The sequence below is a fragment of the Manis pentadactyla genome, chromosome 10 (genome assembly GCF_030020395.1).
Source record: "Manis pentadactyla isolate mManPen7 chromosome 10, mManPen7.hap1, whole genome shotgun sequence".
NCBI lineage: Eukaryota > Metazoa > Chordata > Mammalia > Pholidota > Manidae > Manis > Manis pentadactyla.
Window position 1 is genome coordinate 128,876,042 of NC_080028.1, and position 14,950 is coordinate 128,890,991.

The following is a 14,950-nucleotide window of genomic DNA, read 5'->3' on the forward strand; positions in this document are numbered from 1 at the left end:
CAGGCGAGCCCCACCCTGAGCTCCTGTACAGGAAGGTGGGCCTGCAGAGCTGCCAGCAGCTGGGAGCCCCTTTTCTGCAGTGGGGAGCCTTCCCACCCAGGGCTGGGACCTGTAGCTCAGGGGCACTTGTGGCATCGTGCTTTAGGCCATGGCTCTCGTCGTCCCTGCCGGCCCGGGCCTCTCACTGCCTGTCCCGCAGACCCAGCTCATCCAGATGGTGGTGTGGATGCTGCAGCGCAGGCTTCTTCTCCAGTTGCACACCTATGTTCGCCTGATGGTCTCACCCAGTGAGGACGAGCCCCACCCTCGAGAGGACGACGTCCCCTTCACTGCCAGGGTCGGCGGCCGCAGCCTCAGCACGCCCAATGCCCTCAGCTTCGGTTCCCCAAGTAGGAGCCCCCTGCTTGGGGTGGGGGGGTTGAACACCTGGGGGCACTTTGTAGTGCAGCCAGGAGCCTTAACATGCACTGCTAGGAGCAGCCAAGGCCCTTATGTGGGCAGTTGGTCCTCGCACTGGCAGCCAGTCTGAAGGAAGGCAGGAGACACCCGCCCTCCCCTCTCGCCTCCCTGCACCTCTGTGGCTCTGAGGAAGGAAGCAGACTGTACCTCTGGGCTCCTGAGCAGAGGTTTGCTCGAGTCAGGAGCAGCCTTGGATCAGAGCAGATTTTGTCCCATCACTGGGAGGACATTGAAACCTCTATGCCCCATGCCTATGAGACAGTGACTGTCATGGTTCCTTCTTGAAAAAAGCCGCTGTGGCCAGAGCGTATCCCCAAAGACAGCAGCCCATTGACAAGCCCAGGTGTCCACTGCCTGTGGTAGGAGGGGTGGGATGACCAGGCCTGCCGTGGGGTGTGGGCGCTGCTCCCAGGGGTGTGGCAGAGAATTCCCAGGTGCGCACAGGTGATGTGCCACAGGGGCTGACCCACGCCCACCCACAGCCAGCAGTGATGATATGACCCTAACCAGCCCAAGCATGGACAACTCCAGCGCAGAGCTCCTCCCCAGCGGGGACTCGCCGCTGAACAGGAGGATGACGGAGAACCTGCTGGCCAGCCTGTCGGAGCACGAGCGGGCAGCCATCCTCAGTGTGCCCGCAGCCCAGAACCCTGAGGACCTCCGCATGTTTGCCAGGTGGGGCCAGGGCTACTGGTGGGGCTGGGCCAATCCTATGTCAGGACAAGAGAGCCGGCGGGGACGCACTAATGACCCCAACTGAAACCCACTGATGGCTGCGCTCCCTGGCCCAGATGTTTTCGGGTCTGTTGATGAAACACTGGGTCTAGTGCTTCTGTCTTGGGGATTCTCTACAGTTCTTCCGGGGTGTTTCCTCTCACTTCCTGGGGAGCAGCAGCCAAGTTCTCATCCTCGGGGGGGCTTGGCAGGGATTTTCCAAGACTCAGCCTGGGGATGAGGGGTCTAGGATCCCCACATCATAAGTGACAGTCTGTCCCACCCAGCCCTGCCTGGTAGGGGGTGCATTATAGGCATATGATTCTCTGGGAGAAGTGGGAATGTCAGAGACGGAGCTCCAGTTACAAACCACAGGCCAGGCAACTCTTCTGAGCAGCTGGTCCTGGCCTGCATGCCAGCCCCAGCCCCAGACGCCCTGTGAAGCGATTACCATTTGGATCCAGAGCCATGCGGGACTTGCTGCCATAGTAGCATGAAAAAGTCACTGCTGGTGGAGCTGACTCCCTGTACTGCCCCCAGCAAGTCAGAACTGAGGGCAGTGCAACCCAGGCTCTGGTGGCTTGGGTTTGAACAGCCATGTGTCCTCAGAGACACACTTCAGGGGATCCTGGTGGGCAGGGGTCCAGGACACCTGCTCCTGTGGGGGGGCATGGGCAGCTGCTTCCCTGAGCCTCTGAGACCCCCACCAGCTCTGCTCGGCCTGGCCAGCTCAGCAGTGGTCCCTGCACACAGCCATTAGGACAGCAGCCAGCCTGGGCCCTGCCTCCCCTTCCTCTCCAGGCTCTTACACTACTTCCGCGGCCGCCACCACCTGGAGGAGATCATGTACAACGAGAACACACGGCGCTCCCAGCTGCTCATGCTCCTGGACAAGTTCCGCAGCGTGCTGGTGGTGACCACCCACAAGGACCCAGTCATCGCCGTCTTTCAGGGTCTGCTCCCGTGACCCTGGGCTGAGGACACAGACAGCCTCTGCCTTCTCTTCTGTCCTCAGAACAGTCTCAGAGGCTCCAACCTGGGAAGGCAAGGCTTGGAGCTGGAGGGAGTGTCCGGAACCCATGCCTCTGAGTAAGGCCCACATGCTCCCCACACGCACGTGGGCCCCGCGTTTCTCAGACTCTCTTCCTGACCCTGCCCATGCTCCCTGGCCCCCTCCACTGCTGCCCTCCTCGCCATCATGGGAGCACAGTGCCCCTGCCCTTCTGATGGCCATCAAGAGTGTGAGGTCTCATTGCCAGGTCCACCTCTTGCTACTGTCCTATGTTGGTCACCAGGAGGCTGGTGGCCAAGCTGTCGCCCCTTTGACACCTAAGGCAAGAGGATCAGGGCTGGCCCAGGTCCCGCAGTCAGGCCTGGTTGAACACGTTCCCTCTGCTCCTCGTGGGCATGTGTGCACCTGTGTTCACTGTCCCCTGGGGACATGACAGGCCCGAGGAAGGACGTGTCCACAGTGGGCCTGGTTCTCTACAACGCGTGCTGTGCATAGAGCCCCCAGTGTCCTGTCCAAACATGCTGACCAGTGTGAGGCTCTGGCTGAAATACAAGCAACACTATTTTCTAGAAGTAAGGCATTTATTTGATTTTTAAACAATTAAAAAGTCGTGTCCGAGCAGGCCCCTGCTTCAGCCTGTGCAGCCTGCTTGGCTGCTCTGTCTACCACGCTGACCCAGGGGCTGCCTTGGACATAGAAGCGCAGCGGCTTCTGGGCCCACTCTCCTGCATGGCCAATGCCCACTCGGGCTGCTGCTACCACAGCAGGCTCAGGGCCCCCCGGGGGGCCCTGTTCCAGCCACACTGCCTCATCTTTGGCCAGGTCCCGCTGGTCGAAGCTCTTATCGATGGCCAGGGCCTGGCACAACTTGGAGGGACCACTGCAGAGCTCACGGTCTTTGAGGGCTCGGCTGGCAGGGCCTTTGCGGAGGGTGCTGCGAAGGTGCCGCATGATCTCCAGGCCCCCCAGGGGCTCCAGGGCTCGCAGCAGGACACACGCGCCCTCCCCTGTGGGACAGGTGGACAGCCTAGAAAGCAGAGCCTCCCCAGGCTGTTGCCTGCCCTGCCTGGGGCACAAACAGGGCCGTGGGGGTGAAGCAGCTGCCTTGGTGGGCATCACTGTGTCTAGGCCTTCTGTCTGCCCCACTCCTGTACACCTGCACCCACAAGGCCCCTGTGCCTCTTGTGGGCATCTCCAGCTGTTACTGCCAGGTGGGGCCTCCTCCATGAGGCCAGAACTCCCAACCACTTGCTATGCAGAAGTAGTAAAAAGTACCTTCCTGGTCTCTGGACTGGTCATCGGCAACAGCCACAAGCTGGCAACAGCACCAGTGGAAAGCCATTTCTCCCTGAGCACAGTCACTCCACCAGGAGCAGGAGGCCTCGGGCCTACTCTAGTTCCTACCAGACCACAGGGTCCCCCATGCACCTCACCCACTTGGTGTCTGTGTTGGACAAGCTGGAAGGTTGGCCCAGAGCAGCTGGCAATGTGCACAGGATGCTGGATGAGCCCCCCTCCATCACCCAGTGTGAAGACTGAGGACAGGAGGGGACGTCAACAGCCCTCTCACCTCCCTTGGGACCCGAGCCTGGTATCCTCCCGCACCAGCCCTGGCCACTTCAGAGACCAGAGGCTGGCTCAAAAAGACGGAACTGTCCAAATTCCCTCACAGCCCCTTAGGTTTGGAAATACTCCTCAGAGTCCTGTATGGGGACAGCGATTACCTGGACCCTGGCAGAGGAGCCCTGACCCACCAGCATAGCTGCTTTCCTGACTCATGCGGCCTACCCTGCCACCCGGGAATATGGCCAGGCCAGTTCCCACTCTTGGGCCGCGGCTACACAGGCCTCCCCATTGACATTCTGAGTGGACAGGGCAGCCATGCTGAAGTGGTCAGTTGCTGGCACGTGTTGGGCAACAGGTTGTGGCCACACCCCTCTTAACTAGCTAGGTTTCAGAGGGACCTCAGGACACACTCAAGGGCAAGCAGTCTTGAAATTCCAGTCCCTTGATTGCTGTGCCCCTCCGAGTCCACTGGCCTCAGGGCTCCCCATGGGTGCAACCTGTCCTTCACCATGTCATTGAACCCCAAGAGCGGCCTGCAACTGTGTCAAAGGAGCCGCTTACCTCTGTCACACACCTCCCTCTCCGGAACACATCTGAGTCCCATGTCCTTAAAGACAAAGACAAAGCCCAGCACCCTAACGTCTTCCCACCAAGTCTGCACATCCCGCTACTCTGTGTGCACCAAATGCCAGCAAGCCTCAGCAATCTGATGTACCGGCTGTCCTGTGCATTGCCTCTGCCTGTGGGCAGGCAGCTAATGACCAGGTCTCTGGCCTCCCCTCTGCCTCTACCCAGTACCCTTGGCCCTGACAGCACCTGTGCAGTTTCTTGCCTCCTCGACTTAAATGTTCCTTGGGCATCTTGGCCCCATGTCCAGAAGGTAACATGTGACACATTACCTCCCGCATCGGCCCTGTCTGCTGTGCCCACAGAAACCCTGGGCTCCTCCCCTTCCTCAGGGACCACAGCCCTAGGTACCTCTAGGGTCAGGCTCCTTGTCAGAGTTCAGTTTCACTTCACGAGGGGGTTGGTTCCATTGCCAAAGAAAGCTCTTGAGGGTGGTAACGGCCCTCTGGGGACAGCCCCTGCCATCCACTCATGTCAGGCACTCACTCTCACTCCCGGCACAGGGTCAGTCGTGGGCTCCCTGCGTCCTCTATCCTCTGTGGTTCTGGCCCAGCTGTCCAGTCTAGACAACCACAGCTCCCATGTCACTGGAATCATTCAACAAATGTGATCTGCATCCTCCCAGCCTCCAAGCCCCTTACTGGGCTCCTCAAGCATTTGGTCATGCTGGGACAGGCAGCAGCTCGGGCAGGACAGTGCTGTGAGCTTTCTTCCAAGCACAGACCACCCAGGAAGCTCCCAAAGGACAGACGTTGCCCCAGGGCAGGTCCCACAAGGTGAGTGGGTTTTCCCAGGAGTTCTAGACCAGCACTATTGACATTGGGGGCAGATGGTTCTCCGGTGAGGGCTGTCTGGTGCATTGTGAGCCATTCAGCAGCATCCCTGGCCTCCACCCGCTAGATGCCAGTAGCTTCCCCCCCAGCTGTGATGACCAAAAATGTCTCCAGACATCACCTGTTCCCCCAGGGTGGCAGAATCATCTCCAGTTGACTACGACCTATCAAGACCCCATAAGTGACTGGCAAGGTTCCTGCCTGAAGCCAGCTTAACCCAAGTAGATCTTACCGTCATTTTCCCACAGCCAGCCCCTGCCAAGTCTACCCTGGGCCATCGGTGACACCAGCTCTGATCTCTGGGACCAGTGGCAGCCGCATGGAACCTGTCAGATCTGAGTTCAGGCCAACCCATGACCGCTATTCTGTGGGGGCCCCCAGAACTACAGAACACTGTCAGTGCAGCCAGAGCTTCTGAAACCCTGACACAGCCTGCAGTGTCACCTCCTTGCTCAGACCCCCATCATGCCCTTGTCCTCCCGGCAGTCTCCCAGGTGACAGCTGAGGGCTCTACCCAGGCCTGCCCCCAACCCCCAGCACTGCTCACCTTGGCTGGAGATATTCATGCAGAAGTACATGCCGTAGATGATGTACACGTACAGAGTCCCTGGCTTCATGAACATGGCACGGTTGCGGGTGGTCTCCCGACCACCCCTCGAGTGGGCAGCTTCATCCTCTGGCCCCAAGTATGCCTCAGTCTCCACAACGCGGCCACGGAGCTCTGTGCCATTGTCAAGCCGCCGGACCAAGACCTGTAGGTGGTCAGTCTCTGCTCAGGGCAGGGACAGAAGTCCACTGCACCCAGACATTCCACAGCCTGGACCTCGTCTCCCCAACTAAGGATGCACCAGGCCACCCAGGTCCCCCCACTGTCCTTTCTGTCCTGCTGGACCACCAGACCATAGGCTCTCCTCACTGTGGTCCTATGCGCAGGCTGCAGCCAGGAGCAGGCTGGAAACCAGCCCATGTGAATCAACACACTTAGAGTCCCATAACGGGGCTTCCATCCTCCTGTATTCTCCTTCAGTCCCCTTTGACTTAATGGCTCAGCCAGGGGCAGGGCAGCCTGGAGGGTGCAGAGCCCTACTGGTGTCCCCATATAGCTGTCTGGTATGCTCCAGAGCCAGTGGACTGTTAAGTCCACTGCTCCTCTAACTGGACTGTTAAGAAGGACCATCACACTTAGCTCCTGCCCACCTGGCACCAAAAAGCCTTTCCGAGCAGCAGGACTGGCTGGCCCACAGTGACAGTGCCCCTGGCCCTGTAGCCAGTGTAGACAGCTCCCCAAGGAGCGGGTCAGTGCAGGCACTGTGCCAGGGACATGAGCCTGGCTATAGTTGGCTTATGGGAGTTGGGCCTGGAGGGGACAGAGGAGCTGGCCAAGGACAGGGCAGGAGGTAGTTGCCAGGGGCTGTCACTGGAGGGGCGTGGGTTCTCAGGCCAACAGAGCACATCTGAGGTGAGCCCAGGCTACGGTAGAGCCAGGGAGGGCCTGTGGAATGCTCAGTGTGCCAGGGAATCGAGTCTTCCCTGGCCTGGACATTTTCTGTCTTCTTCACTGGCCACAGGATATTACCTGTCCCAGAAGAGCCCGGGCCAGGCAGACTGCAGGCTGGTCGAAAAACTCTGATCCCAGCTGTGCAGAGGGGCCCTTTGGGCTTGAGAAATAGATGCTGCGCTGTGGGCACAGGGTGGCACATGGCCCCCAGCGAGGCTCCTTGTGGGAGGGCGCCTGGGCTCCATCTGGTGGGCTGTGACACTGCTCTGCCTCCAATAGCCGCTGCTTTTTTTGCCCCATTTTGCGGGAAAGCTGTAAAGGAAAAGCAAAAAGTAAAGCTGAATAGGAGAGGATAGATGGTCGTGCAGTGGAGTCAGACGTGAGCAGCTCCAGAACTGTATCGACTGCCAGCCTCACCTGCAAAATGAGCCGACCGCCTCGTGGGTGGTTACAAGGGACATACAGAATGCCGTACCTGGTGTCCTCTGACCCATGCTGAGCCCCAGGAGGCCCTGGGAAATGACTGCACGTGAGGACTGGCACGTGAGAAGTGGTGACAGGGAGGCCACTCTGCTCCACAAGCACTCTACACAAAGGAGATGCACAGCTTGTGGCAAAGGGCTACAGGGCCCAGGGAGGGGACAGTGAGCACCACCACAGCCTGGGACAGGAGGGCTGGTATCTTTGGATGCCCACGCACCACGTGGACCTCGGGCCAACTTCTGAACTTGTTTCTGGGATCCTGCCTTTTGCCCCTGAGCCTAACCAGGAATTTCAAAACACTGCCGTAACCTCAATGGGGACTGACCGAGGCATGACTAGTGGGGTCATGTGTCATCCATACCCCTCCACCACCTGGCTGACACAGGGCTCCCGATGTGTCAGACCCTTCCTCAGCATACCCCAGAAGGCCTGATACACATAGGTGGGTAAATACTGGGCTGGCTGAGGGAGAGAAAGACAAGTACCAAATGATTTCCCTCATTTGTGGAGTATAATGATGAAGCAAAACTGAAGGAACAAAACAGCAGCAGACTCCAAGAAGGAACTAGCAGTTACCAAAGGGGAGGGGTGGGGGAGGAGAGGTGGGGAGGGAGGGAGAAGGGGACTGGGACTGAGGGGTATCATGATTAGTACACATGGTGGGGGATCAAGGGGAAGACAGTGTAGCATAAAGACAAGTAGTGACTGTGGCATCTTACTACACTGATGGACAGTGACTGCAATGGGGCGTGGGGGGGGAACTTGATAATATGGGTGAATGTAGTAACCACATTGTTTTTGATGTGAAACCTTCATAAGAGTGTATATCACCGATACCTTAATAAATAAATTAATTGATAAATAAAACATTTAAAAAAAGTACTGGGCTGCCTCACTGCCTGGCCCCACCCCAAGTGCTCAGGGTATGACCTTTGGGGCATCCCCAGGTCTCCTCTCGAGCCAGGATGTCAGAATGAGAAGGAGTAAGTGGGCAAAGCTGAGGTCTTCCAAGGAATGGGGAGGATGTGCTCAGACCCAAGCACACTGCCTGCCGCCCACGTGCCACCACGCTGCGGCAGAGGAAACCTGACCACTCTCCCTCAGCTATTCTGGGACCAGCCGCTCTCCAACAAGCAGGGAAAACGAAGGGAGCAGGTGAGCACTGGGGCCTGAAAACACACTTCTCAAGGCCTGATCTTCAGCAGTAGCCACATCTCCCGGGCATGTGACAGGCCCATTATTTTTAACATGAGTGGTGATGTTCCACGTTGAATAGTATAGTCTGCCGAGAATGGGCGCTGACGTGACCATCTTTGCAGCCTGGCCCATCTGCCAACACCTGTGGTGGCCTCAGACTCTGGGACGCTTTTCTCACCCCAAGCATGGCCCCTGGCCTGACTGCCTGGGCACTTAGGTCACTCTGGCTCTCTGCTCTGGCCCACCCTGGGCAGTGAGGGACTCATATGGCTGCCCAGGTACTGAGAGTCACAGAAGCCTTAGCTTCTCCACTGCAGACCTAGGATTCAAACCTGCATGAGGTGACCGGGGTTATTTTGCGCAGGGAGCTGCGGAGTGCGGTGACCCGGTGTAGCTCCCAAGAGTGAGTGCTACCTCAAACTGTGCACCTGGGCACCTCACACCCATCACGTGACCCTGGTTATAAATGAGGGCTCTTGGGTGAGGGGCCCCAGAAAATTACTTGAAGTCTCTGTGCCTCTGTTTTCTCATCTGTTGTGGTTCTGAGAATAAAGCGAGAGAAGCCAGGGAAGCACCCGGCTAGCACCCAGCAAATGTTAGGAAGGAAAACCCTCCAGTGGGGATGCTTCTGGGCAAAACCTGGGGAGAAGGGTCTTTTGCCAGGCCCACCTGGTGGAGGACAGGAAACAGCCTTGTCTGGATGGGGTTGTGCAAGGGACCCACCGGCCCTCCATCAAAGCCTGGGCAAACGGGGTTAGTACACGAACGGGGGCATTTAGCTGGCTGTGACGCTGAAGGAGGAGAGTGGGAAGGCGGCCCCTCCCGCCAACTTGTTCGGCAGGCTGGCTTCTGGGCAGGGGGTGTCTGCGACAGGCCTGAGCGCACAGCTTTTCACCAGGAAACCTATGTCCGGGTCCCCTCCCAGACCTCACTTGCGACCTCGGGCCTGGCCTCGGCTCTGCTTCCTGCAAACGGGGCAGCCGGGCCGAGCCGGATCCCACCCCGCCAGTGGGAGCTCCTCTGGGGGCCGCGGACCCCGTCCGGGCCTGCCTGCGCGCATTAGCGGTTCGCCCCGTGCCCTCGCTCAGCGGGTCCCTGGCTGTGCGATTCGGGGTGATATTCGGCCCCGAGTCGGCTCCTCGGCCGACGGCGGGGCGGCCGAGCACGGAGGGCCGGCGCGCACTCACCTGAGCCGCGGCGCGCGCGGGCATCCGGCCGCTCCGACCGGGCCTCGCCAGCAGCTCCCAGTCGAGCCCTGAGCCCAGGGCGGAGCCGACCCCGGAAGCCCCGCCCCGGCCGAGGGTGGAGCTGGCGCCTGCGCAGAGAAGGACGGGAGCCGTGGGGCGGTGACGAGTGCGCGGCGTGGGCTTGGGAGCGGGTGGTGCTCTTGCTGAGTGAGGAGGGTTAGCAGGCGGCCAGGGGCTCCCCTCCCAGTGACCTGCTGCCACTATCCCCAAAACCGCAGAGCCAGTGGCCAGACGACGAAGAGAACTGGTGCGGCGTGAACCTTGCCTGGGCTCTCGACAGGCCCCGCTTGGAGTTGTAGTGTTTTTGCGGGGTGGCCCGCGTACGGTTCGGCGGGGGTGCACGTGGAATGCGCCGAGGGAGGTGGCGGACTGGCCCGGTCGTTTCGACACGCCTTCCGGACTGCGGTGGCCGCGGGGGGTGGTGGGCGGTATTACTTGCTCCCGACCTCGGGAGGCACGGGTGGAGAGGACAGGTTGTGGGGGGGCGGGGGGTACGGATAGTGGGTTAGGAAGACTGTCCAGGAAGCGGACGCCAGGCCTGTCCGGAAGCCCCTGCCCGGGTCATTGTCACAGGCCCCGGGTCATCGTCGCAGGCGGTCCGGGGATTCTGGCTCCTCAGCAGAGCCCCCGCCCCTCCTGTCACCCAAGGATGCTGAAAGGAGCCCACCCACATCCTGGGGTAGGCTCGCTGGACAGGGGGGCCAGCCTCCTCCTGTGGCTGAGGCGAGGAATGGGCTGTGAGACCCCTAAACACCCTCCTTGCATGTCTGCGGCTGGGGGGGGGGCCACATCTGATGCCCCCTTCCCATGCCCATCTCCGGCTGCCCTCCCTGCGCATAACCTCTCAAGTTGGATTGGTGCCCCCCAGGAAGAAGGGAGGGCCATGGGCGGGGGCGGGGGGGAGGTGGTCAAACACAGGGCTGTTGTGGTGTGTTTGTGGTGGCTGAGGGGCATGCTTCTGGCTCCTCTGGGTCAGTGAACCCTGGCGGGCAATTGCAGCCCAGACACCCAACACAAGCTTGTCTTGCTAGGGTTTACCTAGGTTTGCATGGGCCCCGCTGCAGCCCTGGCATGGTGGCAGGCACAGCCCTATACAACCATTCCTGCTCTAGGGACATATCCTGAGCTGTCTGATTCCTGTGACTCTGGCCCTGGGAGGGGGTACCTATGGGGCCTTGGAGTGTAGGATGGCATCAGATGGGAGTTGTTTGACTGGCCATGTGCTTGGCACCTTGGATGAGCATGGCACCTAGTTCAGGGCAAGTTCAGCTGGGAGGGCCATGGTCTTCAACCTCTCCTCCAGGCAGTTTAGGTCCAGTTCCATCTGGGTACCCCCCACCCTCCCCGATCCCTCCACCAATCCTGGCCCCCCCAGGCCCCAGCCAGGACTTCCTGGGCAGGGAAGGAGGGAGGGGCAGAAGCCTTCCAGCCCTCTGCTGGAAGCCACCCAGCTGTTTGTGGCACTCTGCTGCTTCCGGAGGTGGGTAACTTGTCACAAATCCATGCTTGTAAGGCAGGCCTGGATGTGACTCCTGCCCCTGTCTTTCCTCTTCATCCCCTGCAGCCATTCTGCCCAAACAATGAGCCCCTTCCTGCTTTCCTGTGCTCAACCCCCTTGCCCTCCCCTTCCCTTTCTCCCCTATTCCCTGAAGGAAACTGAGGCCTTGGTTTGGTCCTGTTGGGAGAGGGTTATGTATTTTCCTCTGTCCTTGTCCCAGCTGCAACAAAGAATGAAGGGCAGAGACACAGTAGTGAAGCAGAGTAAAAGTTTTATTTGAAGTTTCTTAGAGAAAAAGTGCAGTCGACCTCAGAGGAATGCACTCAAAGGTTGAAAAGAAAGAGTTTAAAGTTAAAAGGTTACACACTTAGAAAGTGTGGGCAACCTCAGAGAGAGGAGCGCCCCCTCAGACCAAGATGCCAGTATCCCCTGGAGAAATCAGAGCAGGAAGTTCCTTGTGTTGAGTGTCTGGTCCCCGTGGTGAGGGCAGGGGCAGGTTGGGTGCTGTTTTGTATTAATTTTTATTTTGATTTCAAAAATGGTGCGGTCCTTGTGGAAATCATGGGGAGGCCATGTTTCCGGAGGGGTGTTTTATCTCTACCTTGAGGGTGAGGAGAGAGGCTCTGAGGGCTGCCCTGGCCCCCAGGAGGTGGAGGCAGGGCCAGATAACCCACTTCTCCAGATGTCCCAGCCTTAGTGCAAGGGCTTGCGCCACTGCTGGCGGAGGGGGCTCCACCACTTCCTGGTTTGTGGTCTGAGGCCCCACCACCGGCGGGAAGTGTTGGGCTGAGCATTCCCACTGTGGCCTGCAGGGCAGGCAGGCTGGGGGTGAGAGAAGGTGGTCCTAGGTGCCCAGCTGCTGGGCTGGGGAAGAGATGTTGGAGGATGTCAGGGGAAGATGCAAGTGAGGACACAGCTGGATGCTCTGAGATGGGTGAGTGCTGGAGCGATGGTCTCTGGCCCTGCTGAGCCAGCCAATGGCCTGTGGGGGCCACCAGTCACTGGAGTCTTATGGGGAAGGACAGCAGCTCTACTGGCCACAGAGGCCAGAGTTCCAGGACCAGTGCCGTCCCCAGGCACCCAGAACACTGGCTTGGTGTCCTTTCTAACATGGAGATGGCTCTGACAGTTGGGTCAGAACACAGTGGGCTCCTCAGTCAGACAGGAGCACATGAGCACACCCTCCACAGCTTCTCAGCACTCCAGCACCCGACTGGTCTCCCAGCCCCTCTGTGTCTGATGGGCACCAGCGAGGTGAGGCTTCTTGGGCAGAGGGCAGCTGAAGGAGGTGTGTGTGCCCTGCATGCTCCCTTCCTGGGGCTGTGCTGCCAGTGTTGCTGGGCCCTGGACCCAGGTTCTTAAAGGGACCCCTTGCCATGCCCCGAGACACAGGAAGGGGCAGCTGCCTCAGAAATAGCCAGTGACCTCAGGCCCCTGGCTGAACTGGCCCACTTCTCCCTCCTCCCCAAATAGCTAGGGGCTGGTCCTGGGGCCATCCAGGTTCCCAAAAGCCCAGGGACTGGCCTTCTGAGCTGAGGATTCTGGGGTGGCTGGAAGGGACTCCTCCTACTGTCAGCGCTCCCGCCCTCTCAGGTCCTAGAGTGAAGCCCACAGCTGTGGTGATCCAGACACCTGCCTACATGATAGGCAACTGCAACTTATTTCCATTTCTCAGGCCCAGTGAAGAGGAAGGAGACAGACTGTGAGCTGGGGTTCTATGCAGGGGCTCTTCCACCAGAGCACAGCACTGAGGGACAGTCATGAGGCAGAGTGCATGTGTGTGTGCACATATGTCCATGTGGGCTGGGTCCAGGCCTCTGCTCGCTCCCTCCTTCTGATGCCAGGGTCCTCACTCAGGAGAGTGGAGTGGACTGAGAACATAGGGACTTCTGAATTTCCCTGCCAGGCTGTACTGGGGTATGTCTTGGGAGTAATACCTGTGAGGGAGCAGGGTTTGCGACAGAGGCTTCTGGGAATCCCCTTGGAGCTCAAGAACTGAGAGGATCATTCAGAGGTAGCCCAAATGAACACAGGGATGCCATTCTCCTGTCATTGGACACAAGACCACCCTCTCTGTGGAGGGACCATGACTTTGGGAAGGTAACTCATCCACTGAAGGTGACTCCTTGGGGTGGGGGGTCTCAGCTATGAGCCAGCTACGGTTGGTGGTCCTGGCAACTGGGGATGAAAATCTGGGTCATGGAATGGGTCTGGGTGGTGCCCTGCAGTGTCCACTTCAGGAGGAGCCCTGCCAGCACCGGATGTCTAGCAGAGGTATGCTTTGGAGGCAAGCCCAGACCCTGGACTCTAGAGATGACGTCGCCACTGGCCCTACCAACCCAGTTGTGGCATCTAGGTGGGTGGGGCCTGCTTATTCCTGGCAGAGGTTGAGCATGCCTGGCATGGAGAGACTGTCCTGTGTGGCTGAGAGCCTGGCATGGGAGGGGTGGCACGTGTGGGCTGCAGAAGCCCTGAACATCAGCACTGGGCAGTCCCCTCCTGCCTTGTGTCCCCAACCTACCTGCAGTCCCCACACCCCCGACCCTGCCAAGTGAAGGAGTTCCCCTGTAGTCCCCCCAGGGTTTTCATTGTCTCCCTCCACTTCAGAATCATATCAATATGCTTCCTACAACACAATTCATAGAGGGCCCAGTGCGTCCCACGTATGGATAAGTGTTTGGTCAGAGGATTCTGTCCTTTGCCCATGCTCTAGGGCTAACCTGTAAGTTGGTGACCCCCTCAAGCTGTCAACTTTATTTTCTGTGTAGACAAGGACCAGGTTGTGAGCAGTCAGACACTGATGCTGGCCGACCGTGACAGTAGCTCTGTTCAGAGAGGGTCACTGCCACCTGGTCCAGGACCTGCAAAGGGCTTGAGGACACATTTGTGTGCCATCTGAGACTGGAGGGGCCAGGCCTAATGTGCCAAGGTGTCCTGGCACCCAGTAGAAGGGACCTTGGGAGACCCGGGGTCTGAGTTTGTTTTCTCCGACAGAAGAAAGGAGACCACCATACCAACTCCCCAGAGGAAGCCTGGGCCCCTCCACCACTTGCAGCTCCTGATCAGCTCTGCCTGTACCCTGCTGTTGCCCTCCCTCCCCCTCACTTTTCTGGGTCTTTCTCTGGCTGTTTTTGCCCCCCTGACTTGCAAGTCAGGAGAGAGGAACCACTAGCAGCCTCAGCCTGCAGCAGATGGGCAATTTTGTGTCCATTTCAGAGTGCAGGCATGAGCCACTCGGGGATGGTGGGCAAGCTCTGAAATGGAGATCAGGGTGGGCACTGAAACCAGGGCTCCTGGGATGTCTGTGACCGGGCCCAGCTTGACCTGGAAGTGCCTGTTTTGGGGGCAGGGCTTCCAGGGAGAGGAGTACAGGGTCCTGGGGAGGGGGTGACAGCTCTGATCCTGCCCTTGGTGTGAGTATAAGTGTGCACCAGTGTGCAGACACACAAATGAGAGTACACACTTGTGCATGATGAATATGTGAGTGAGTGTGCATGTGAGTGGCTGTAGAGTGTTTGTGGGACAGACTGCTGAATGCATGGACGTGTGTGAGGAGTGGGTGAGTGTAGGGTCAGTGACTTGTCGGTGTGGGCCTTTGGAGGAGGTCCGTGTTAGGCTTACAGAAGATCCAGGGACACTCTCCCACACGGCCCCCAACCACTTCTCAAGCACAAAGTCAAGACAGACTTAAGGTCAGGACTCACTAGAATGACAGAGAGTATGAGGAGCCTAGTACTGGCATTGACCATCGGGCTTAATCCAGCTGGGTGACCAGGTCCTCCCTCCACTGCCGAGGGGCGCTGGCGCCGCAGAGCC

The 14,950-nt window shown here is 59.0% G+C and overlaps 2 protein-coding genes across 16 annotated transcripts in view; one reads left to right on the top strand and one right to left on the bottom strand.

Moving 5' to 3' along the window:
• Positions 1–2,803, top strand: part of NPRL3 (NPR3 like, GATOR1 complex subunit) — a 37,245-nt gene extending 34,442 nt beyond the window's left edge. For 9 of the 14 annotated variants that reach the window (XM_057487842.1, XM_057487844.1, XM_057487843.1 and 6 more), the window contains 3 exons: positions 146–389; positions 942–1,134; positions 1,975–2,803. In XM_057487842.1, coding sequence (XP_057343825.1) covers positions 146–389; positions 942–1,134; positions 1,975–2,140 — 603 coding nt within the window. In that variant the 3' untranslated portion in view covers positions 2,141–2,803. The remainder of the gene's footprint in view (positions 1–145; positions 390–941; positions 1,135–1,974) is intronic. The other 5 variants (XM_036916021.2, XM_036916023.2, XM_036916026.2 and 2 more) reach the window with 3 other exon arrangements.
• On the bottom strand, positions 2,748–14,950 carry MPG (N-methylpurine DNA glycosylase). Of its 2 annotated transcripts, none has more exons than XM_036916032.2 (4): positions 14,839–14,950; positions 6,788–7,021; positions 5,759–5,963; positions 2,748–3,192 (listed from the first exon to the last, which is right to left on the bottom strand). In XM_036916032.2, the coding sequence occupies exons 1-4, from the start codon at positions 14,881–14,883 to the stop codon at positions 2,786–2,788; spliced, it is 891 nt and encodes a 296-aa protein (XP_036771927.2). In that variant the 5' UTR covers positions 14,884–14,950; the 3' UTR covers positions 2,748–2,785. The 2 variants fall into 2 exon arrangements, with proteins under 2 accessions (XP_036771927.2, XP_036771928.2); XM_036916033.2 differs by lacking the exon at positions 14,839–14,950 and adding an exon at positions 9,577–9,719.